The following is a 23,883-nucleotide window of genomic DNA, read 5'->3' as shown; positions in this document are numbered from 1 at the left end:
TATAAAGCACATAACAATTAACTCTGCCTTGTGTTTTCTATGAGAAAAAAAAAAATACTTCTAGAAGGTATCCTTTTTCAGACCCTCAGGTGACACCTTACCTCCCATCAATCCATCCACCTGCAATGACTTAAACATCAAAAATCTGAAGGTGTTCTGACCACATAGACATTTCTTCTCCATGCCCCCCATCCTGCCCTGCATCAGCCAGTGAGCTGACTGGATGGTTTATGGATGAGAAAGTAACTGCTGTGATACCCACAGGGATGCCAGAGGAGGGAAGACTGGAGGGGGTGGTGAGGGACAGAGGGGACATATTCTGGCAGACTTGGGTCCAGGCTTCAGAAGGTACTTTCACAACCCTGTGCTATTATGCAACATAGGCTGCGAGAGCTCACCATCTCGAGACATCCCCACGGCAAGGCATTTCTGTAATCGACAGTGCTGGCAGCGGTTTCTACTGGTTCGATCAATCAAACAGTTCTTTTGACGAGGACAGGAGTAGGTGGCATTGCTTTGCTGACTTCTCCTGAAAAAGCCCTGTGATTCAGTTATGAAATAGAAAACAGGTTAGTGTCAGCTTGAGCTGAATGATACTAAAGGCAGGAAAGGAAGCGCCCGTCGGCATGAATATTTAATGGAGAATTAAAGTTGTAGCACAATCATCCTGGAAACCATTAATGAAATTAAAGTCACTTCTTTTTCCTTGAGTAAAATGGGTCCCCAGAGCCCAATCCTCTGTCCCTTACACATGCAAAACTTTCTTTAATTGCAATAGACATTTGCTTATGTAGAAGGAAGAGGACCAGGCCCTGTTCTTGGCTTCTAATGATTGAAAGCTATATGCTTAATAACAGTGGCACAAAGGCACTCATCTTTAACCTTCACCTCCAACACATTTTTAGTAGAATAAACAGAATGCTTCTCCGTATGCCCAGAGACGAGAAAGTGCTAACCTAAGCGGACACTGTGGCAGTCTCAACTAGACCAAATAAATCCACCACTCTTTAGGTATCTTTCATTCCCCAAGTCAGAATCTACTGCTCTAAGAAGTTAAATGACACGTGGGTGGATTATCTTGGCAGATCAACCAGACTGGGAATACTCTACCCTTGAGAGTTTGGAAAAACCATCTTTTCAGAATCAAGGACTTTCAGATTGAACAAATCTGAGCTGATGTTCATCAAGTCCCACGTTATTTGTTAAGCACTGTTTTGTAAATAAGAAGGTGTAATAAGATGCATAAGGAGTACTGACCTCAAGGATTCCATTCATTTACTCATTTATTTATTGACTCATTCATTTTTGCTAACTCCTTGAGCTAGATTCTTTCTAGCTCATTAATGTTCATTGCTTAGTCTTTTCTTAAAGCTGTCAGTGTTCCTTTTAGTTACATTTTGGTAGCAACCCATGAGTTTTGGTATATAGTATTTTCATGATTATTCAATATGAAACACGTTCTAGTTTTCAATAGATCTCTTTTTTAATCCATATGTTATTTAGAAGCACATTTTAAAAAGCTAAAGTAAGGTTGATTTACAATGTTGCATTAGCTTCTGGTGTACAGCAAAGTAACTCAATTAGATATACTCTTTTTCAGATTCTTTTCCATCATAGGTTATTACAAGGTATTGAATATAGTTTCCTGGGCTATATAATAGAAACTTGTTATTTATACAAGCACATTTCTTATTTTACAAATGCATGTGGGGTTTGTTTCTGGTTATTGCTTGATAGTTGACTTATCTCTCATTGGTTTTGAAAACTAGGAATGTATTCTGGAAAAAAAAAAAAAGGTAACCAGAGCCATTTCTATGAAGCAGAACCATGAAGGTTACAAAAGTCTGTTATCATCTTTAAATCTTTAATGGCAACGATAGTTGACCATGACCAAGGGGACACCAGCACCAAAGGGTAAGGTAAAACCCTGAAGAACGGATAGAATGACAGAGCGCTGGGCAAACTGATACGAGTGCTCTCTCACCAGAAGATTTTTCTGGAGGCCAACTTGGCAGTTATACTAAAATCCTTTAAAAACATGCCTATCCACTGAACTAGAAATTACTCTTTAAGGAATATATTTTAAAGGCATGATAAGAAAGGTACAAGGATTTACCTACTTGGATGTTCATCACAGCACTATCTGTAAGGTAAGACACATTTATAAACATGCTAAATGTCCAACAGTAGTGAACTGGAAGAGTCATGTTGGATATCTGTATATTCAGCAACCACTAAAAATGGTATTTCAGAAGTACAGTTATTGACATACGGTGGTGATAGAAATGTACTACTTAATAACAAAAAAACAGCTAAAGAACTAAACACAATATAATCCAATTTTGGAGGGAAAATCCATATATTTAACACAGAAGAAACCTTTGGAAAATTATGCCCTCAAATGAAAACAAATGCTGATCTTTTTTTTTTTTTTTGGTTTGTTTATCTGTGCTTTTTGATTTTTCTATACTATGTGAGTGGAAAGGTATTCGAGCTACACAAGAAGAACTATTCACTACATCTGCTTTTTTCCCTGACAGCTGGGGACTCTGTGGATTAAGTCATGGTTCTGATGGATATAACCTCGGTTTCCAGTTTTTTCCTTTTGGAGACCAACCTAGGATGGGAGGGGCAGGCACTGACCTTTTACCAACTCTCTGATGTCTACCAAGCTATTCACTAACCAACGTGGGCAAGGTTAGGGGCCCAGGATCTCAATCTCTCTACTATACTTCAAATTTTCCTGATATCAAGTCTGATCTCTACTGTGAGGCAATCCCTCTTTTCTCAAAATATCTAAAGCTGTTTTTCTTTTTTTTTCCTTAATGTGTTTCTTTTCTCTGTGACAAGAAAGTGAGAAGTAAAACTTTCTTGGCACTTAATAGACTTCAAGAAAATATAAATGGTAACAGAGGCAGACGATCCTTAAAAAGAGATACCAAGAGGTCACCTGTCTATGTATTCGGTCGAGTCAGGGACATATAATCTCTGCCAAGGCTGAAAGGTATTTCGTTCTTTCTTGAGACTATACCACTCCATGTTTGCTGTCACTGCAGGGGCTTGTTTGTTTGATCAGTTGCTCAGTCACATCCGACCCTTTGTGACCCCACGGACTGCAGCACACCAGGCTTCCCTGCCCTTCACCATCTCCCAGAGCTTGCTCAAACTCAGGTGATTGAGTAGGTATTGCCATCTAACCATCTCGTCCTCTGTCGTCCCCTTCTCCTCCTGCCTTCAATCTTTCTCAGCATCAGAGTCTTTGCAATGAGTTGGCTCTTTGCATCAGATGGCCAAAGTATGGGAGTTTCAGTTTCAGGATCAGTCCTTCCAATGAATATTCAGGATTGATTGGTTTCATCTCCTTGCAGTCCAGGGGACTCTCAAGAGTCTTCTCCAACACCACAGTTCAAAAGCATCAATTCTTCGGCGCTCAGCCTTCTTTATGGAAGTGGAAGTGACAAACAGATTCAAGGGATTAGACCTGATAGAGAGCTTGAAGAACTATGTACAGAGGTTCACAACATTGTACAGCAGGCAGTGATCAAAACCATCCCCAAGAAAAAGAAATGCAAAAAGGCAAAATGGTTGTCTGAGGAGGGCTTACAAACAGCTGAGAAAAGAAGTGAAAGGCAAAGGAGAAAAGGAAAGACATAACCATCTGAATGCAGAGTTCCAAAGAACAGCAAGGAGAGATAAGAAAGCCTTCCTAAATGCACGATGCAAAGATAAGAGGAAAACAATAGAATGGGAAAGACTAGAGATCTCTTCAAAAATGAGAGATACCAAGGGAACATTTCATGCAAAGATGGGCACAATAAAGGACAGAAACGGTATGGACCTAACAGAAGCAGAAGATATTAAGAAGAGGTGGCAAGAATACACAGAACATCTATACAAAAAAGATATTAATGACCTGGATAACCGTGATGGTGTGACCACTCACCTACAGACAGACATCTTGGAGTGCGAAGTCAAGTGGATCTGAGGAAGCATCACTACAAACAAAGCTAGTGGAGGTGATGGAATTCCAGCTGAGCTATTTCAAATCCTAAAAGATGATGCTGTGAAAGTGCTGCACTCAACATGCCAGCAAATTTGGAAAACTCAGCAGAGGCCACAGGACTGGAAAAGGTCAGTTTTCACTCCAATCTCAAAGAATGTTCAAACTACCACATAACTGTACGCATCTCACATGCTAGCAAAGTAATGCTCAAAATACTCCAAGTTAGGCTTCAACAGAATGTGAACTGAGAACTTCCAGATGTGCAAGTTGGTTTTACAAATGACAGAGGAACCAGAGATCAAATTGCCAACATCTGCTGGGTCAGAGAAAAATCAAGAGAATTCCAGAAAAAAAATCTACTTCTGCTTCATTGACTATGTTAAAGCCTTTCACTGTGTAGATCACAACAAACTGGAAAATCCTTCAAGAACTGGGAATATCAGACAACCTTACCTGCCTCCTACAAAACCTGTATCCTTGTCAAGAAGCAATAGTTAGAACTGGACATGGAACAACATACTGGTTCCAAATTGGGAAAGGAGTACGTCCTGTATATCATCACTCTGCTTATTTAACTTATATGCAGAGTACATCATGTAAAATGCCAGGCTGGATAAAGCACAAGCTGGAATCAAGATTGTTGGGAGAAATATCAATAACCTCAAATACGCAGATGATACCAGCCTAATGGCAGAAAGTGAAGAGGAACTAAAGAACCCCTTGATGAAGGTAAAAGAGGAGAGTGAGAAAGCTGGCTTAAAACTCAATATTCAAAAAACAAAGATCATGGCATCTGGTCTCATCACTTCATGGCAAATAGATGGGGAAACAATGGAAACAGTGAGAAACTTTATGGTCTTGGGCTCCAAAATCACTGTGGATGGTTACTGTAGCCATGAAATAAAAAGACATTCCTTGAAAGAAAAGCTATGACAGACCTAGAGAGCATATTAAAAAGCAGAGACATTATTTGCTGACAAAGGTCCATTAGTCAAAGCTACAGTTTTTTCGGTAGTCATATATAGATGTGAGTTTGACCTAAGCAGGGGTTTAGTTTGTGTTTCCTTTTGCTGATAAAAGGGAAAAAAAGGGTCTGTGTCACAAGGATTCTGTTCCATTTTGTTCTCTAATCACTGAATATGAAGAATGTCTACACGATCTCTCTTTTTTTCTTTAAATGGAGCCAGTATATGCAGACTGCACCATTATCTCCCAGGACCTCGTCTATAGACCAAATCACAGTATCTGCCACCTTTCTTTCCAGGTTCTTTTGTACCTTTAGTATTCTTAGGATCCTTTACATGTCTCCACTTTCTTAAAAACTAAGAAATCCATGTCTAGACACCACTCTTGAATAATGCTTGGGTCATTATCAAGGGGAAAAAAGGTTACTCTTTAGGTTTTACACATTAAACTTAAGTGAACATCAAACCACCACTAATCAAGTTCCAAAATGTTAGCACAGAAGCCATATACAACCACCAGTTTGCTCTGCTAAAAGGGAACCGTGAGAGGGAATAATGATGATGATACTGGTGAAGATATGATGGAAGGAGAGATCTTAATGAATGCATTATTTTAAATATATTTTTTAATGTGGACCATTTGTAAAGTCTTTACTGCATTTGTTACAATATTGCTTCTGTTGTTCGTGTTCTGTTTTTTTGGCCATGAGGCATGTGGGGTCTTAGCGGATTGAACTCACATTCCTTGCATTGGAAGGTGGAGTCTTAACCACTGGTCTGCCACGGAAGTCTTCTAATCATATCTATTTATACTGTATTTTCAATGCTTTCACATCTTGAGGTCTTGCTAACTCAGAGCCGATTACACTTCCCAGGGCTACCTAGCTTCTAGAAATAGCAAACAACTTGCCTGGGAGCATACAACCAACCAATCCGGAGACTAGACCGGTCACCGCCTCCCAGGTTTTCCTCGCCCTCTCTCTGCCTCTGACTGACACGGCTTCTCACTGTGGTCCCCTGTGTGGCATGCTATGCCTCCTATTTCTGCTGCTGCTAAGTCACTTCAGTCGTGTCCGACTCTGTGCGACCCTAGAGACGGCAGCCCACCAGGCTCCCCCGTCCCTGGGATTCTCCAGGCAAGAACACTGGAGTGGGTTGCCATGTCCTTCTCCAATGCATGAAAGTGAGAAGTGAAAGTGAAGTCGCTCAGTTGTGTCGGACTCTTCGCAACCCCATGGACTGCAGCCTACCAGGCTCCTCCGTCCATGGGGTTTTCCAGGCAAGAGTACTGGAGTGGGGTGCCATTGCCTTCTCCAATTTCTAGGGACCTATGTTATAACCAATTTCTCTCCCTTCGTGGCGGTCATGTTTGTGTCTTAGTTGTCTTACCGTATCTGATTAACACCAATCCCAGGTAGCATTAAAGCGTGCTGATTATTTGCTCGTCACCCTGTGCTTTATATGGATTCCATCACTTAATTTTTTTAAATTATTGGAGGATAATTGCTTTATAACGTTGTGTTGGTTTCTGCTGTACAACAACACGAATCAGCCTATATCAGCCTATGGACCAGTATACATGCGTCCCCTCCCTCTGAAGCATCCCTCGCCCTGCCATCCCACCCCTCCAGGTCATCACAGAGTGCCGGGCTGGGCTCCCCGTGTTCTGCAGCAGCTTCCCACCAGCTAGCTGTTTCACAGATGGGAGTGTGCACATGTCAGCGCTGCTCTCTCAGTCCGTGCCCCTACTCCTTCCCCCGCCGTGTCCAAGTCCGTTCTCCACGTCTGGGTCTCCATTCCCGCCCTGCAAGTAGGCTCATCAGTACCATTTTTTAGGTTCCATATATATGATTAATATATGACATTTGTTTTTCTCTTCCTGACTTACTTCATTCTGTGTAAGAGGCTTTAATTTTGACAAGGGCAGCCTGAGGCAGGCACTATCATTTTCCTGGTTTTTAGGTCAAAGAACCTGAGGCTTAGAGAGGCACTAGCTCAGAACCCAAACCCCTCCCCACTCTCCCCCTCCCCCCGCCCCCCCCCCTCCGCCCCCCAGCGTGGGATAAAGTCAGGATCTGAATTCAGGTGGTTTAATTCCAGAACTCACACTTTTATCCCTTTTGTTGTTCTTCTGCTTCTTTTGTGTGTCAAAAAGGATTCCCACTTGGGGGTTCTTACAGAAGGTGACCATTAAAGGAAGCAGTGTCAAGACACAAGGTATGCATGATCAAGGAGCAAGACTGATCTGTTCTGAAATTAGTTTTCCTCCCGGTTAACCCCTTTAGCTGGCCATGTTGTCACTGCCCAGGCATTTAATAAATTCCTCTTCTATAGCCACCTCCTGATGTGGGTTATTCACACAAGAAAGTCAGTTTCACAATTTCATGATTTTTCCCTCATTTATCACCAGGAGGGTTATGTCCTCTTTAATTCACCCTAGTTATTTCTAGATTACTTTGGCTCATTTAGAAAACAAAACAATAACAACAACAAACTGAATCCAAGGCGCAGTCACTATCTTTAAAGATGTCTGAGAAATTGTACCACCTATTTGCAAGACAAATCCATGAGGCTTTCCACATGCTCTTGAAGCAATGGTGCTGAGGCCGGAACCAATACGTGAAAAAGGACTCCACTTCTTTAGCTGTCTCAGCTCCGAAGGGCTTGGGGAAAGCAAACGTGCAAATAGACACACCTTACTCTTTACAATCCCATTTACTTCTCACTGAGTCATTTGAGCAAGTGCCTGTGGAAAGTTCAGGGAGTGGCAGCACTAAGAACCACAGGAAAAACCTTTCTTTTGGACTAAGTTGACAGCCCACAAGGCTAGCTATCAAATACCAAAGGGGAGGGGTCAGGCAGGTTTATAAGGTGAGAGCCATGGAGGGAGGGAAAGGGTAAGCCTAGGTGAATCAGACACACCAAACTCTGCCTTTCAGATAGAACGAGGGCTTGGTGTTCCTTTCCTGCCCCTTGTCTCCCCTTAAAACAACAACAACAAAACTCCACAACCCTACAGGGATTTCCCTGGTGGTACAGTGGTTAAGATTCTGAACTTTCAATGCAGGGCACATGGGTTCAATCCTTGATCAGGGAACAAGAATGCCACGTGTCACAAGGCACGGCCAATAAACAAAAAAATAAGAACTCTTCATTTCAGTATATTCTTGGGGTTTCTCAGAGGATTTGGGCAGTTAAACTGATGAAGTATTTAAAGCGAATGAGCATATACGAGGAGAAGGATTAGAAGGGCAGAAAGGAAGAAAGGGAGAACGTATGGTAGGTATCTTCCTTCATAAAGCGAGAAGCCTGCTCATAAATGGAGAAGCCGGATCTTGATTGATGTGGGACCTGGAGAGGGTCCCACTGATAAACGAGTAGGCTGGGATCCCGGTCCTAGGGGTGGGGAAGCTGGCGGCCACACAGAGAGCAGTGACAGCGCAAGGCAGCGCTTGGAGTTTTGGGGAGGAACTGAGGAGGTATGGGTAGAGAAGAAAGCGCGGAAGCTGCGAGTCAGCTGGGACAGATGTTAAATATACAATGGTGGAGTTTCACTTCTAAAAGCTGAGCTAAATGACTTCTTTGGCTTTCTGAAAAGTTCACTTTTTATGGCTGTCCAGGTACATGGAGATGTGCCATTACAAACACGGTGGGCTTGAGCAGGGGGCCACCATGATGACATTCAGGATACCGGTATTTGGTGTGACTGTGGCACACTACCACCACCTAGTGGCAGCAGACTCACATGCAGTTATTGCAAACAGTACGTTAGAATATGCAAACAGCCTTTAGAGATGAAAGGAAGTTGAGATTACTTGACTCAGTAGTTCTCCAACTGAATGTGTATCAGAATCACCGGTGGAACTTTTAAAAAATACACCTAAGATCTTCTGAACCAGAACATCTGAGGGTATATTCGCTGACATACATGCCCGTTTGAACAATGTGAAAGTGCCATTTTTGTAGGTCAAAAAAGACAACGCGTCATTCTGTATGGTAAGCATTTTAACAAAGCTTCCTGAAGACTCTGCTGCTTTCCCTTTGTTAAGAATCAGGGATCTACTCTAGCTCTCTGATTTTGCAGATAACAAAAATGAAGCTGAGAAAGCTGAGTGACATGTCCAAGGCTCCCCCGTGGCTTCATGTCATTGCTGGGACTTGAACTCCAGCATCCTAATTTTAAGTGTAGTGCCTCCCACATAAGCATCTCTCCTGCAGTGTTGGGCTAACAAAACCCATGTTACTCAGTCTTGATTTCCTCACATTCATCAACCTTCCACCTCCATTTCTACTGCCTCAAAGAGAATTTGCCAGTGTTTCCTGCCTTATTTCACCAAGCCTTTCAAAGTGCCTTCTGTTGAGTTTTATTTCTAACTTCTGCCTCTGTTCTTTGGAAAATTCTATTGCCTAGTTAAAAAAAAAATTATTTGGCCATGCTAGATCTTAGCTGTTGCATGCAAGATCTTCTATCTTCACCGTGGGATCTTTAGGTGTTTCATTGTGGGATATAGTTCCCTGACTAGGGATCAAACCTGGGTCCCCTGCATTGGGAGTGCAGAGTCTTAGCCAGGGAAGACTCTACTGCTATATAAAAAAAAAAATCTGGCTGTATACTCTGAAAATTTTCATTGATCCCATTAGATTGGCGTTTCCTAGGATGGGGACAGAGGCCATGGGTATGGGAGAAGGCTGATACTGGGTTGCAAGAGCTGAATGTCAAAATTTCAGAAATTTTGTGAACCAATTGTTAAACATAACCATTATTAAACATTAACTTGACATATACATACTACTATATATAAAATGGGCTTCCCAGGTGGCTCAGTGATAAGAATCTACCTGCCAAGCAGGAGATGTGGGTTCAATCCCTGGGTCGCAAGATCCCCTGAAGAGGGAAATGGCTACTCACTCCAGAATTTGTGCCTGGGAAATCCCATTGACAGAGGAGTCTGGTGGGCTGCAGTCCATGGGGTTGCAAAGAATCAGACACGACTTAGTGACTAAACCACCACCACCATATATTAAATAGATAACCAACAAGGACCTACTGTACAGCACAGGAAACTATACTCAATATTCTGTAATAATCCATATAAGGTAAAGAATCTGAAAAAGAATGAATATATGCATATGTGTAACTTAATCACTTTGCTGTACATCTGAAACTAACACAACCTTGTAAATGAATTATATTTCAATAAATTTTTTTTAAAAAGTGATGAAGAAAATGATAACAATGCAGGTTCAATTTAAAAGTATGTCATGTCTGTAGCCATCACATTGTGAAGGGCACAAAAAATGTGAAGATCGATCCTTCCAATTTTTAAAAACTATTATCTGATTCAGAAAGTAGTTGCTCACATCATCACTGACAAATGAGAGAAGTTCCAAAACATGCTTTTCCTTGTTTCACTTTCCTCTTATTATTGTAAATGAAAAATCACATTGACGCTATAGTCTTTCATCAACCACAACCACAAGTGTGGATGTAAGAGTTCAGCAAAAATCAATGAGTGTATTCAATGAGAATCATCTGTCTACACACATACTATACATCATATATAGAATATCTACTATATATTATATGGGTGGCTCAGATGGTAAAGAACCTGCCTATAATGTAGGAGACCTGGGTTCGATCCCTGGGATGGGAAGATCCTGTGGAGAAGGGAATGGTACCCACTACATTATTCTTGCCTGGGAAATCCCATGGAGGGAGGAGATTGGCGGGCTACAGTCCAAGGGGTCGCAAAGAGTCGGACACGACTGAGAGTCCAACTTTCACTTTCGTTTCATATATTATATATTCTGTTTATAATAATGTATTGTCAATTGCACTACTTGTAAATTGTATGTAATTGTATCAGTGACATACATACTACAGTTATGTATATATAGACACTGTTTTCCAGAGAGCTGATTGTTAAAAACTGACCAGCGGGTGACTGGACTGAGCCCAGTCCTTGCTGGATGCTCAGCTTTCCAACAGGCTGTCTAAGTGGCTCCTCTCTATTTTGGATAGGCACATACCCAGAGTTGTGGCGTGGCCTTCTACAGCCCCATCATCCCCACCACCAACACACACATATACAAACATTCTCCAGAAACTTCAGCTGGATGGCTTTATCTTTTTAAAAAATTAAACTATAGCTGGTTTACAATATGCCAATTTCCTCTGTACAGCAAAGTGATTCAGTTATATATGCCTTCTTTTTTATATTATTTTCTACTATGTTTATCATGGGATATATTTTAAAAATATATTTATTTATTTATTTTTGCCTGTGCTGGGTCTTCACTGCTGAGTGGGCTTTTCTCTAGCTGTGGCAAGTAGGGGTCACTCTCTAGTTGTGGCGTGTGGGCTTTTCACTGCAGTGGCTTCTCCTGTTGTGCAGCACAGGCTCCAGGGTGTGTGGGCTTCAGTAGTTGTGGCTGCTGGGCTCCAGAGCGCAGGCTCGAGAGTTGTGGCGCACAGGCTTAGTTGCTCTGTGGCATGTGGGATCTTCCTGGATCAGGGACTGAACCCATGCCCTGTGTTGGCGGATGGATTCTTTACCACTGAGACACCAGGGAAGACCCTATCATAGGATACTGAATATAGATTTCCTTTGTGCTATACAGTAGGACCTTATTGTTTATCCATTCAATACATACTGAATGGCTTTATCTTCATTCCGAACAGAACACTTCCAGACCCACTGATTATTTTCCCAGTCTCTTTTCCTCCAGTGTTTCCTTGCTCAGGCAAGGGTACCACCCTTAACCCAGATATTCAAAGCAGAAAGATGGGCCTCCCTGCTCCCTCCCCATCCACATGCATGCAGTTACTAAATTAGGCTGTTTCTGGTCATCTTCATATTCCTCAAATCCATCTACTTTTCTCTATCTTCACTGCAATTTTCTCAGGTTCCCACACCTGCCATCTTCTGAATGGGTTATTACACAGCCTAGGACTTGGAGCAGTCAACAAACACTTGCGGAATGAAAGACCAGAGGAAAAATGATGCCATGATAAAAACCTGTGGTGACAATCACATGGTGAGCTCCTATTCTATACCAAGCACCGGGGAGCACGCTTCACAAACATGATTCACACGCAATTCACAGCTTTACAAAGCAGGTATTTTTATGTCTATTCACAAATAAGAAAATTCCAGTTCAGAGAGGTTAAACCATCTTTTCAAAATCACACAGCAGTTGAAGGAGAGGCGCCAAGATTTGAATTCTTGAAATCTGGGTACATCTTAACCCAAAGGCCAGAGAGTTCTTAATATATTACCCAGAAGACATGCATACAAAGATACGGGGCAGACCAAACAAAAACAGATAAACAACAAACAGGTAAAAAAGCCTCACTTTTCAGTTGTACAAGGTTTCATATAATGGTTCAGACATGAGCTGAGGGAGATGGCATTTTATAGGGTATCAAATACTAGGTTTATACAAGTAGGAAAACAACTTTCCTTTGCTAGGTCTCTTTAATAAAAGGCTTTGAAATAGACGTGACATTTCCTATTGGGGTTATTAATATCTTCGCCCCCAAGTGGGCCTTAGCGGCAGAGACCTGTAAGTGTGGCTGGGAAGGTGTTGGGGTGGGGTTCTGGCTCTCAGGGGCTCCCCTCCTGCTCGGGGCTCCTTCCCAGGGAGGCACAGGCTGAAATGCTGATCTGATGTTTGGTCTTTTGACAATTTTCACTTAATGAATTGATTCCTACAGTTCATTAACATACCCACTTCCACTTCTGTATACACATATGTCTTAATTAGCTGCTCATTGGCTGTTTAATTACAAGAAAACAGCTGACAGCTGCCTTGCTGAATTCTAATGGCAGACGCGTTGGAACGGCTACACATTTGCTTTTGACAACCGAGATTTATTCATAACTCTATGATTTATTGTGAATGCTCATATGCCTGAGTGGATTATTGTATTTTCCAAGCCAACTGAAATGTTGGGATCTGGGAGACTATGGAAGTGGGAATCCCTCTCATTTCACTCCCGAGGCTGAGAAGAGCAGAGAATCCTAGCTGGAAAGGTATGAACTCAATTTCAGTTTTATTTATTTTCGGAACTTCCTGTTGGAATGTTCAGAAGTATGGGGGAGAGAAAAAAGACGTATCTTTGGATAAACGTGGGCTTGAAAGTTAAGGATTTAAAGTTAAAAAAGAATATAACTGGCAACTTAATTTTACTGAGGGGGAAACAGGGCATGCATAAATTAAAATCAAAGAAAGGAAGAGGCAAAAGAAATGATAAAATTAAAGTCGGGGGAGGCAGGAATAACATTCCAAAAGGAAGCAAAAGAAAAGGGAAATTTGTTCTTTAGGAAAAAAAACAAAACAAAACAGGAAACATCATTTGCCAAAGTGAGCTGGTATGGCCCCACACTCAGGCAGCTGGTAGCAATAAATCATGGCAAGATGGATCTTCTCAACCACTTTTCCGTTCAATAGTGACTGAACTCCCCGTAGAATTGTACGTGCAAATGCTCTCTGATTAAAGCTGACCTCATGTGTTGTATTTGGTAAGAGATGTCTGTTTTGCCATACATCTGGTGATCTGCCATGCTCAGATCCAATCCTGGTGACACATTCAGCAACAGTGATTCCCAAGCAGGCATGAGAGGCCTTACTCTGAGCCAGACACCACGGTACACCCTATGCACCACAAGCTCACAAGCCCAGCATTTTCTATGAGCAGAGGCATGATGAAGATCAAACCAAAGAAATCGAAAAAAAAAAAAAAAAAAAAAAACTAAAACCAAAAAACCCCCTCAAATACCCAAATCATCTTGATGCAAATTGGGGTTTAACACATCCAACCACTTGTGCATTTATTTCATCACAGGCCTGGAATATGTTGCTAAATAAAAAATTTGTTCTTACCACCTGTCTAAAACAGAAATGAAATTCTGATGTCACAGGATGTAATAACAGCCAAATATAATTTTCATTTTAAATGGCTAGCTCTAATACTGGGGCCAAGTGCTATAAAGTGCTGAAGTAAAAATGTTGAGCATAAATGTACTAATGCTGAAAAGTGGACAAGATTGACCCAGGGTGAGTGAAATTTTACAACTGAAATGAAAATATTAGAACCCTTAAAAAAGAAAAAAAAATTTGGGCCTAAAAGGAACATTTGTGGATATGTGTTTTTAACCTAAAACATAAGCAACTCCAGAAAACGCTTTAACTCTTTAACAGAAAAAAAAAAAAAAGTACTGATTTATATGTTCTGGGATATCTCTGAAAAGACTTGCTAATTTCAGAGAGAATATTTGTTAATGCAAAAAAAACAAAAAAATTCCAAGTTCTCCCTTTCCTGGGTGGAAGAGGAAGCTTTTCATAAGACATCATCTTAAATGTATTAATTGATGAATAAATATTTGACACATTCTTAGACTTATCACAAGGTAAAGGGTCTTAAGTGTAATCAGAAATCAATTTACTAACTTCAGTACTCAACTGTACATTATTATTTAAGAAGTTAGGGACTTCCCTGGCAGTGCAGTGGTTAAGACTCCATGCTTCCACTGTAGGGACCATGGGTTTTAAACACTGGTTGGGGGAACTAAGATTCTGCATGCCACGTGGCATGGCCAAAAACTAAATAAAAATTAAAACTGGCACACACAAAAAAATCTATGATGGACAAAAGCGATCAAAATTTAAAAAAGAAGTCATAGTTGAATGATAATTATAGTTAACACTACCATATGATATGTAAGAAAGTTGATATGAGAATAAATCCTAAGAGTTTTCATCACAAGGAGAAAAAAATTTTCCCTTTCTTTCTTTTTTTTTTTTTCATTGTATCTGCAGTTAACCTTTGAACAATGCAAGGGTTAGGGGTTGTAAACCCTCATTTAGTAAAAAATCCAAGTTTAACTTTTGACTCCCTGCAAACTGAACTACTAATAACATAAATAGTTAACAAAAATTTTGTATGTTGTATGAGCTATATAATGTATTCTTACAATAAAATAAGCCAGAGAAAAGAAAATGTTATTTAAAAATCACAGGGAGGAGAAAATATACTGACAGTCCTCTGTTGTATTTATCAATACCATAAGTTTATGTCCTTTGTTTTCAAGATGAATTGTCTGTCAGTATCTACATCCATATTGTCATATACAATACAGGAGATGTTATATGCATTACCAACAGTAGACATCAAATATGAAAAGATAACATTAAAAAGAAATTCATATTTATTTACAATTTCTCCTCAGTATTATTTATTGAAAAAAATCTGTGTGAGTATAACTCAGTGGACCCATGCAGTTCAAACTCAAGTTGTTCAAGCATCATATGTGTATGAGAAAATGAATGTTAGCTGAAATTATTTTGATAACCATTTCACAACATATGTAAATCATACCATCATGCTGAATGACTTACTTATACAGTAACGTATGCCAATTATTTCCCAACAAAACTGGGGGAAAAAGTTATGATAGAGCCCCAAAGACTGAGAGAATATGGATGAAAAACTGTGTGTGTGTTTTTTAATCTTGAGATAAATGTTTCATCATTATCCTCTAAGCAGCCGCTGTATCTAATACTGAAGGTAGGAACTGAAGTCGGATGATAAACAGAACCATGTCTCAAAAGAAAAGTGAAAAGGAAAGTGAAAGTCACTCAGTCATGTCTGACTCTTTGCAACCACATGGACTATATCCATGGACTTCTCCAGGCCAGAATACTGGAATGGGCAGCCTTTCCCTTCTCCAGGGTATCTTCCCAACCCAGGGATCGACCCCTGGTCTCCCCCATTGCGGGGGGATTCTTTACCAGCTGAGCCACCAGGAAAGCCAAGAATAATGAAGCAGTAGCCTATCCCTTCTCCAGTGAATCTTCCCGACTCAGGAATTACACCAGATCTCCTGCATTGCAGGCAGATTCTTTAAAAACTGAGCTACCAGGGAAACCATATCTCAAAAGAAAGCCTCAACCATAAACACTTCAGCATTTGTATTCACTTTGAAGAGCCAACCTGAACCCTGAAAAGCAGCCTCTCATTTTATTTCTGGCCTTCTCCTCTGTCTCCATGCTCCAAGGCCCAGCCCCTCCTCCCTGGCAAGCATGCCCAGCCTACATGACACCCTCTGCTAGTGCTCACCCAGGGCTGGGACTACTTTCTGTTCCAAAAGCTCAGAAACATCTTTTCTCACAAAGCTAAGCCCTTCTAGGCCTGGATTCAACAGTCTTCTGAAATGCAATATTCAGGGCTCGCCCAATGCTAATACATTGTTTCTTCATTATTTCCAAAGAACAAGGGCAATATTTTTATAATAAAAACCTTGGCATAACAGAGCTCTTAAAAATTTGGGATGGCATACTGTCTAACCTTATCTTCCACTGTAGAGAGAGTAACCCGCTGCTGCTGCTGCTAAGTCGCTTCAGTTGTGTCTGACTCTGTGAGACCCCAGAGACGGCAGCCCACCAGGCTCCCCCGTCCCTGGGATTCTCCAGGCAAGAACACTGGAGTGGGTTGCCATTTCCTCCTCCAATGCATGAAAGGGAAAAGTGAAAGTGAAGTCGCTCAGTTGTGTCCAACTCCTAGGGATCCCATGGACTGCAGCCTACCAGCCTCTTCTGTCTATGGGATTTGCCAGGCAAGAGTACTGGAATGGGTTGCCATTGCCTTCTCTGAAGTAACCCGCTGCTCTTGTTAAACCAGGCTACTACATCTTGTCCCTAGAATACAACTAAGACTTGCCCATTTTTAGGCTCTGGATGCCTAGAGGATGTGTGCTTCATGGGTCACATCTCAGACTGTGGCCTCACCCTAGTATTGCATTCTTCATATGCTACAAATGTCTCATCTCCACAAGTAGACTGTGAGCTGCATGAAGGAAGGATTCGGTCATCTTTTTTTTGGTTTGTTTTTGGCTGTGCTGCATCTTTGCTGTGGCAGGTGGGATTTCTATAGTTTTGCCACTCAGGGGCTTTCCCAGTTGCAGAGCATGGCCTCTTGAGTGCAGAGCCTCAGCAGTTGGGTTTGTTTGCCATGCGGCATGTGGGACCTTAGTTCCCCAACCAGGGATCGAACCCGAGTCCTCTGCAATGGAAGAGCGGAATCTTAATCACTGAACTGCCATGTCTATAGCCACACCACTCTGAATGCACCCAATCTCGTCTTCTGTGTCTTTAGATTCCTTATAGCATTTATAAAGCACCCAAGGGGGTGCTCGTATTTTCGTTGTTTATATTGGCAGAGCTACATATCAAATTATGAATGGTCACAAAATCAAGACTGGACCCACAGATGTCCTGGAAATAGTGTCTGACTATACAGAGCACATTGCTCAGGCTTGCCCAAGAATAACGACCAGAACCAGTACTCAGTGAGTGCTTCTTACACTAGCACTCTTGTGAGTGCTTCACCTAAACGTGTGCAACAACAGAGGCACAGAGAGGTTGGGTGGCTGCTCAAACTGGTAAACAGCAGAACTCTGACTTGAACCCAGGCAGTCTGGCTCAAGAACCAGAACATAAGTCTGACACTGTGCTGTCTCTCTGCACACAGCCAAAGGGATATAGAGAGAGTGAGCTGGGAATACTCAGGAACCAGAAAAAGAGCTACCAAAACACCCACTTGTGCTGTTCATGTGTAATGCTTACCTGAGCAAGTATGTGGTGAAGACAGAATCATTTCAGTGACTATATATAGGTCCTATGATTTCTTGTGGCTTCAGGTTGTTTTTAAAATGCAATTCAAAATACATTCACAAAGTGATTTTTTTCAGACAAAGACTGAGTCACTTTTTTTCCTCTTATTAGATATCTATTTATATATCTAATCAGAAAAGTGAAAGTGAAGTTGTTCAGTCGTGTCCGATTCTTTGTGACCCCATGGAATGTAGCCTACCACACTCTTCTGTCTATGGGATTTTCCAGGCAAGAGTATTGGAGTGGGTTGCCATTTCCTTCTCCAGAGGATTTTCCCGACTCAGATCGAACCCAAGTCTCCTACATTGTAGGCAGACGCTTTACCATCTGAGCCACCAGGGAAGTCTAATCAGAAATTTTCCTTAAATCTGATGATTCTATCACAGAGATAAATTATCGACAATCTGTCATGATACAACCATCTCCATCTGGTTAGAATATGATAAATCATTAACACCACTGGCAAAAGTAGAAATCTCTTGACTTCACTCCTACTAGAGATAAAAATGTTAGTTGTCATGTACATACCACCATATATAAAACAGATAACCAACAAAGACCTACTGTATAGACTAGGGGATTATACTCGGATATTAAAGAATCTGCCTGCAATGTGGGGGACCCAGGTCAATCCCTGGGTTGGGCAGATCCCCTGGATAAGGAAATGGCAACCAACTCCAGTATTATGGACAGTATTATGCACATCCCATGGACAAAGGAGCTTGGTGGGCTACAGTCCATAGGGCTGCAAAGAGTTGGACATGACTGAGCAACTAACACACACATAAGGGAAAATAATCTGGACAAGATTCTGAATAACTGTGCTGTACACCTGAAACTACCATGACATTGTAAATCAACTATACGTCAATTAAAAAAAATGTTAATTGAGGCAGAAACTATGGTACAGAACAAATACTACATTCATCAAATATAAACACATACCACTGTATAGATCCTAGACTGGGCATAGGCCCAATCTGTTAATGAAATTAAGTTTTAATTGTTTTTGATATTTCCATTGTATAAAGTCAATAGTGATGAAAAACAGAACTGCAGACAACCAAAACCACGTTGGCACTGAGGCTGCACAAGACCTGGAAGGGAATCTAGGAAAATGACAACAGGGAAATAATAGCTGCCCTTTGCTTTCTTATCACTTTCATTTTTGTCATAAATAAACAAAGAAAACACACATCGTTCCTGCCTCTGTAAACAGTGGTACTCAGGGAATCAATTCAAATCTTTCTGAATAGCATGTTGTTAATCTTCAGAACTGCTGGGGTGTTTCCTATGAAGTAGCCTGTGCCCTCTCCCTGGCCCTGCCAGGTTCTGTATTCAATTCAATTTGCCACATTAAACTATGTGCGGCATTACTGAGAGACACAGACGGAGTGAGCAGCTTTGTCTGCTTGGGACCTGTCCACTTCAGAAAACACCTAGGTGACAGGCAATGCACAAAAGTCAAGTCTGCTTGGAACTCCTGGTAGAGGAGCACTGCTGGCTATACACCTTTCATCAGGAAAGGCCATGCTAGGCAATTATCCTCCAATTAAAAACAGGAAAAAAAAAGAGAAAAAAAGAGGCTATGCCATCCCCTACAAGGGACAAGAAGGTGCAAACACAGAGTGAGTGAGGATGATGTGTGACAACTGTCCAGTCACATCAGCCAAATTAACCTCAAAAATCAATGAAATGACAGCTGTCATAGACAGATCCCTCTCTTCCTTACAGCTTGGGGTAACATAGGCCAGGCAGCTGATTTCATTTGTTTTAATTTTAATTTAGTAACTAATTTGGAGGGAGGGCAAATTGAGGAAATAATTTATTTTCCTTGCTAATACAGAAGCTTGAGGTCTTGAGGGTTACCAGAGAGATGAATAATTCAGTTTCCTTTGAGTAGAAAGTTCTCTATTTCTAAAGATGAGTGAATTAAAAAAAAAAAAAAAGTATGTAGTTGGTGTGCGGAAATCTCAAGCTTCCCCAAGATGAGATCGATATGAAGCATTTGTACACTTACAAAGTGGTAAATGTTACGATGAATGATTAACAGTAAAACAAGACATAAGGATGCTATGAGGGAAATTTCTCTTAAGTCTCTTCAGTAGTTACTTGTGTGTGAAGGTGGTTTTGCATTTTATGACATTGTATTTTCTAATTTCACTAAAGGAAATCTAACCAAATATGTGGATTTTATTTTTTTCCTTCAGCATCCAAATGCTTTCGGGCTAATCCAGGCCTGGTTCAGTAGCAAGCAACTGTCTCAGAGGCCTCCTGCGTGTCTAAATAGCTTCTCTCCTGTTTATCTTGCACTGTTTTATCCTGTAAGCAAGCTGTCTCAAGGCCCTTCCAAGATAAGCAGGAGGATTTAAATCTTAATAAATTGAAATTTGAATAACAGAGGCAATCTAGGTGCAGGGGTCTTGAATGATTAGGAGAAATGTCTCTATTTTCCATTCCCACATTATGCGTGTGCTGTCCATGTTGCCCTGTGATCAGCATCAGTAATGATTAAAATAGTAACAACAGCAAGAAGACTATTAGATTTAAATAGCACTTTTCAGCTTATAAGGACTAAGTATAGTTTTTACTTCTATTCTTGGAACAGTTCTAAAAGACAGGAAGGATGTCACTTTATGGATGAAGAAACAGAGTCACTAAAAGAGGCAGACGTGCCTAAAACAATAGGAACAAGTGGCGGCCCTGGGACCAGAACTCAGTTCTTCCCAAAAACCTTGCCACAGTTTGACCAGACGTATCAACATCTGTGTGCCAACAATAAGATTTTCAATCGCATTCCCATTAAACTTATCGGAAACGCCTTCTTATAAAGCTTATAACAGGGACATTACGAAGTCTAGAGTCATCTCTTTTTTGAAAGAAGATAACCAGAGAGATATCAATGCTGGGATTGGAAGTGACAAATGAGCCACACTCAAACGCTTCTCTCCAGCCTCCCATTATTTTGATGGGAGGTGTTTTATATGTGTGTGTGCCTGTGTGTATACACACATATATCTATATATAAAACTTCCTTCACTGTAATGAACACCCAATGCTTATTTCGTCCTGTTGTTTCTCGTCACTCAAAATGCCAAGGGGTTGAATTTTTAGGCATCGTAGAAGTAAAAAATAAAAGTCACAAAGATACCCCCACCCTGAACATTAATAGAAACAACAACAACAATTGAAAAGGCTTACCTTGCAGCCTTCACATGTAATGACACCGTAATGGATTCCTGATGATTTGTCTCCACAGATCTTGCATGGAATAATTTCAATTTGAGCTGCAACAGAAGCACGCAACCAGTTAATTACATTTTCTTTTAAACACCTTATAAAAGCGTTCCCTGATCAGCATTTGTATCGTGAAAACTAATAACCTGCTAAACATTATACTGCATTAACTATTCATTGCTGAACTGTGAGGGTCCCCCTAGAGCCCTGGACTAAATTATGGCTGCTCGTTATATAATAGCTTTCAGGTTATTAAAATGGGTCATTTGAGAAGGTGTTTAAGAACCCACAAGAAGACTGGAATCAGCATTTCAAAGCCTTCAAGAACTGGAGAGTTCGCAGTTTAGGCCTCAAAGCAAAGCAGATACTAAAATGTTTCCTCCGATCTCATTTTCCATCATTATTTTTAAAAGGTCATAAATCTGTGTTGGCTAGAGCATTGTAGCTTGGCAGGTGAAGAAAAATAGACTCCAAAAAGTTAAGACTACTTAGGAAAACGATTCAAGATATTAATAAGTTACATATGTTGGTAAGAATTCCTTACTCATCTTTTCTTAATTAATGGACTTGCCATGTGTTAAAAATTAGTCCATTTGTGTATGATCAAAACCTTTCAACCATAACGTTAATATCCTATCAGAATTTAACAGTGATGAATCTGGACAAATAGAATATGTAGCTTCTGAGTTATTTATGCTGAAAATTGATTTTCTGGTATAGCATGCATGTATTTCTATCTAACTGATTACTTAAAGATGTCTCATACTGGAGGAATAACCAAATAATTAATATATATTACACCAAAGTTCCCAAATATGATAAAGCACATTTCTAAGCAAACATACTTTATCTTGAGCAGAGTTGGAAAGAGCATAATTAAGGATCAAAAAATAACTTAAGGAATAGAATAATTAGGCAAAACAAAGTACTTGGACCACCTCTTAAATATAATTTATGTGTGAAATAAAGAATTGACACTAGGCTAAATATACAGGATGGTAACATTCACCAGTTTACCTGAAACATGCCATTACACTAAATTTATTTCCATGGTTTTCACTACTGGATATGTTAGATTATCTACTAAGTCACACATAAACACAAATTGCAAGTGCCCAAGTATACTTCATTTTCATAAAGACCCTACCTAGTGCTATGCCTCACACAAAGCAATGACTGGTCTATGGAATGTATCGATATTGCATGATGTAACTAACACACGTACACAGAGTCCAATGTCACATTGAGCCCAATTTCTTCCAATGTCATATCACATCATATCCAGGGGTAATTTCCACAACCACTTACTCTAGATCTGATGTAATGTCATATTCGATACTTTGAAAGAGCACGCATTACTGGACTTAACCTCATTACACATGATGTGTTCCCGTTAACTTCCTTCCAAGGGGACTACAAGTACTGCAGGGTCTTTTAGTGAGTCCTTTTCCTATCAATCCCTTTTAGCGTTGACTTACTTAGTTTCATGGTCCAGAGCTAGACACTGTTCAAAATCTCACATCCAATAAACGTGCCATAAACCCAAAGCCTTCTAATACCCCAATAATGGTGTCTTTGTACACGAATATGTCTATTTGGAATTATGCAGCTTAATATGTTATAAGATCACACTCAACAAAAAGATCTTCTTTAAGTTGGTCTCCTCATCTTACAGACTAGCTTGATTTCTTCAAGGAGAATTCATTGTTAAATCTAAACTCTAGTAATGTTACACACTTTTGGCTCCTCCAATATTTTTAATATATGGTAGAGGCACAGTTTTATGCCATAGATTGTTTGCAGCTCTAGAGAGAGAAGATTTTGCCCAGTGATTTTTAGAGACAAAAGCCAAGTGGTAGTAGAAAAAGCCTGAAAGGTGGTATCAACTGAAAGTTACTGCCTGGATTCTCCTATGTGGATGAACTAGTCTGTAATGAGAACCAGCCTCCCCCATCCCAAACCTTCAGGAAGAGAATAAATAGACAACACAAAGTACTTGAAAGTGTTCATCATTCAGTCATGTCTGACTTTTTGCGACCCCATGGACTGTAGCCCACCAGGCTCCTCTCACAATGGCATTCTCCAGGCAAGAATATTGGAGTGGGTTGCTATTTCCCCCTCCAGGGGATGCGATCAAACCTGGGTCTCCTGCATTGCAGGCAAATTGTTTACCATCTGAGCCACCATGGAAGCCCCATCTATTAAATTCAACTGATATAAGAAATAAGGAAGACAGAGCTGCTTCTGCTTATACCTCACCTCAAACTGTATTAAGAAAAATTAGACAAATCTTGTTAGGCTTTATAGTTTAAGTCAGCATCAAAGTGAAAAGCAATATTAGCACTAAACTTGGGCCTTTCAAGAGTTATTTTCTTAAAAAAAATGTTTATTTATCTATCTTTGACGGCACTGGGTCTTCATGGCTTTGTGCTGGCTTTCTCTAGCAATGGGTCTCCATTGCTGTGAGCTGCATTGTGGTGAGAGGGGGCTGTTTTTCATTTTGGTGTGTGGGCTTTCCATTGTGATGGCTTCTTTTGTTGCGGAGCATGGGCTCAGTAGTTGTAGTGCATGGGCTTAGCTGCCTGGAGTCATGTGGGATCTTCCCGGGCCAGGGATTGAACCCATATCCCTTGCATTGGCAAGGGAATTCTTAACCACTGACCACCAAGGAAGCCTAAAGGTTATTTTCATTTCATCTTAGCAATGGGGAGGTCAAGCATACCTATTCAGTCCTCTATAAGATAGGAAAAGCACTAGGCAGGCCAGATAGGGAGCACTGAGTAGAACTATATGTATCTGGATCAAATGGAAAATGGTGTACAGTTGTTCACTGCCTGGATTGCTAGTGGATGATCCAAGAGAAGTGCCATGATGATGTTTAAGGCAGTGACCAAACTGCCTACTAATGGCTCCTGGAATCTTGAAAGTGGTCTGGAAGCCTGGTAAGGAAGGGTTTACTCATGATGGGGGTGCCCCTGGGATTGACACCCCAACCCAGAACTT

General features: G+C 40.7%; 1 protein-coding gene across 6 annotated transcripts in view; it reads right to left on the bottom strand.

Annotated features, from left to right (window-relative positions):
• Positions 1–23,883, bottom strand: part of RORA (RAR related orphan receptor A) — an 809,950-nt gene that overhangs the window by 28,767 nt on the left and 757,300 nt on the right. For all 6 annotated transcript variants that reach the window (NM_001192861.1, XM_059890518.1, XM_059890517.1 and 3 more), the window contains 2 exons: positions 20,845–20,930; positions 399–540 (listed from right to left, as the gene is read on the bottom strand). In NM_001192861.1, the coding sequence (NP_001179790.1) occupies positions 399–540; positions 20,845–20,930 (228 nt within the window). The remainder of the gene's footprint in view (positions 1–398; positions 541–20,844; positions 20,931–23,883) is intronic.

Source organism: Bos taurus, chromosome 10 (genome assembly GCF_002263795.3).
Source record: "Bos taurus isolate L1 Dominette 01449 registration number 42190680 breed Hereford chromosome 10, ARS-UCD2.0, whole genome shotgun sequence".
In the NCBI taxonomy this organism is placed as follows: domain Eukaryota; kingdom Metazoa; phylum Chordata; class Mammalia; order Artiodactyla; family Bovidae; genus Bos; species Bos taurus.
The sequence above is the reverse complement of the archived record's forward strand: the minus strand, read 5'-3'. Positions and strand labels throughout refer to the sequence as shown.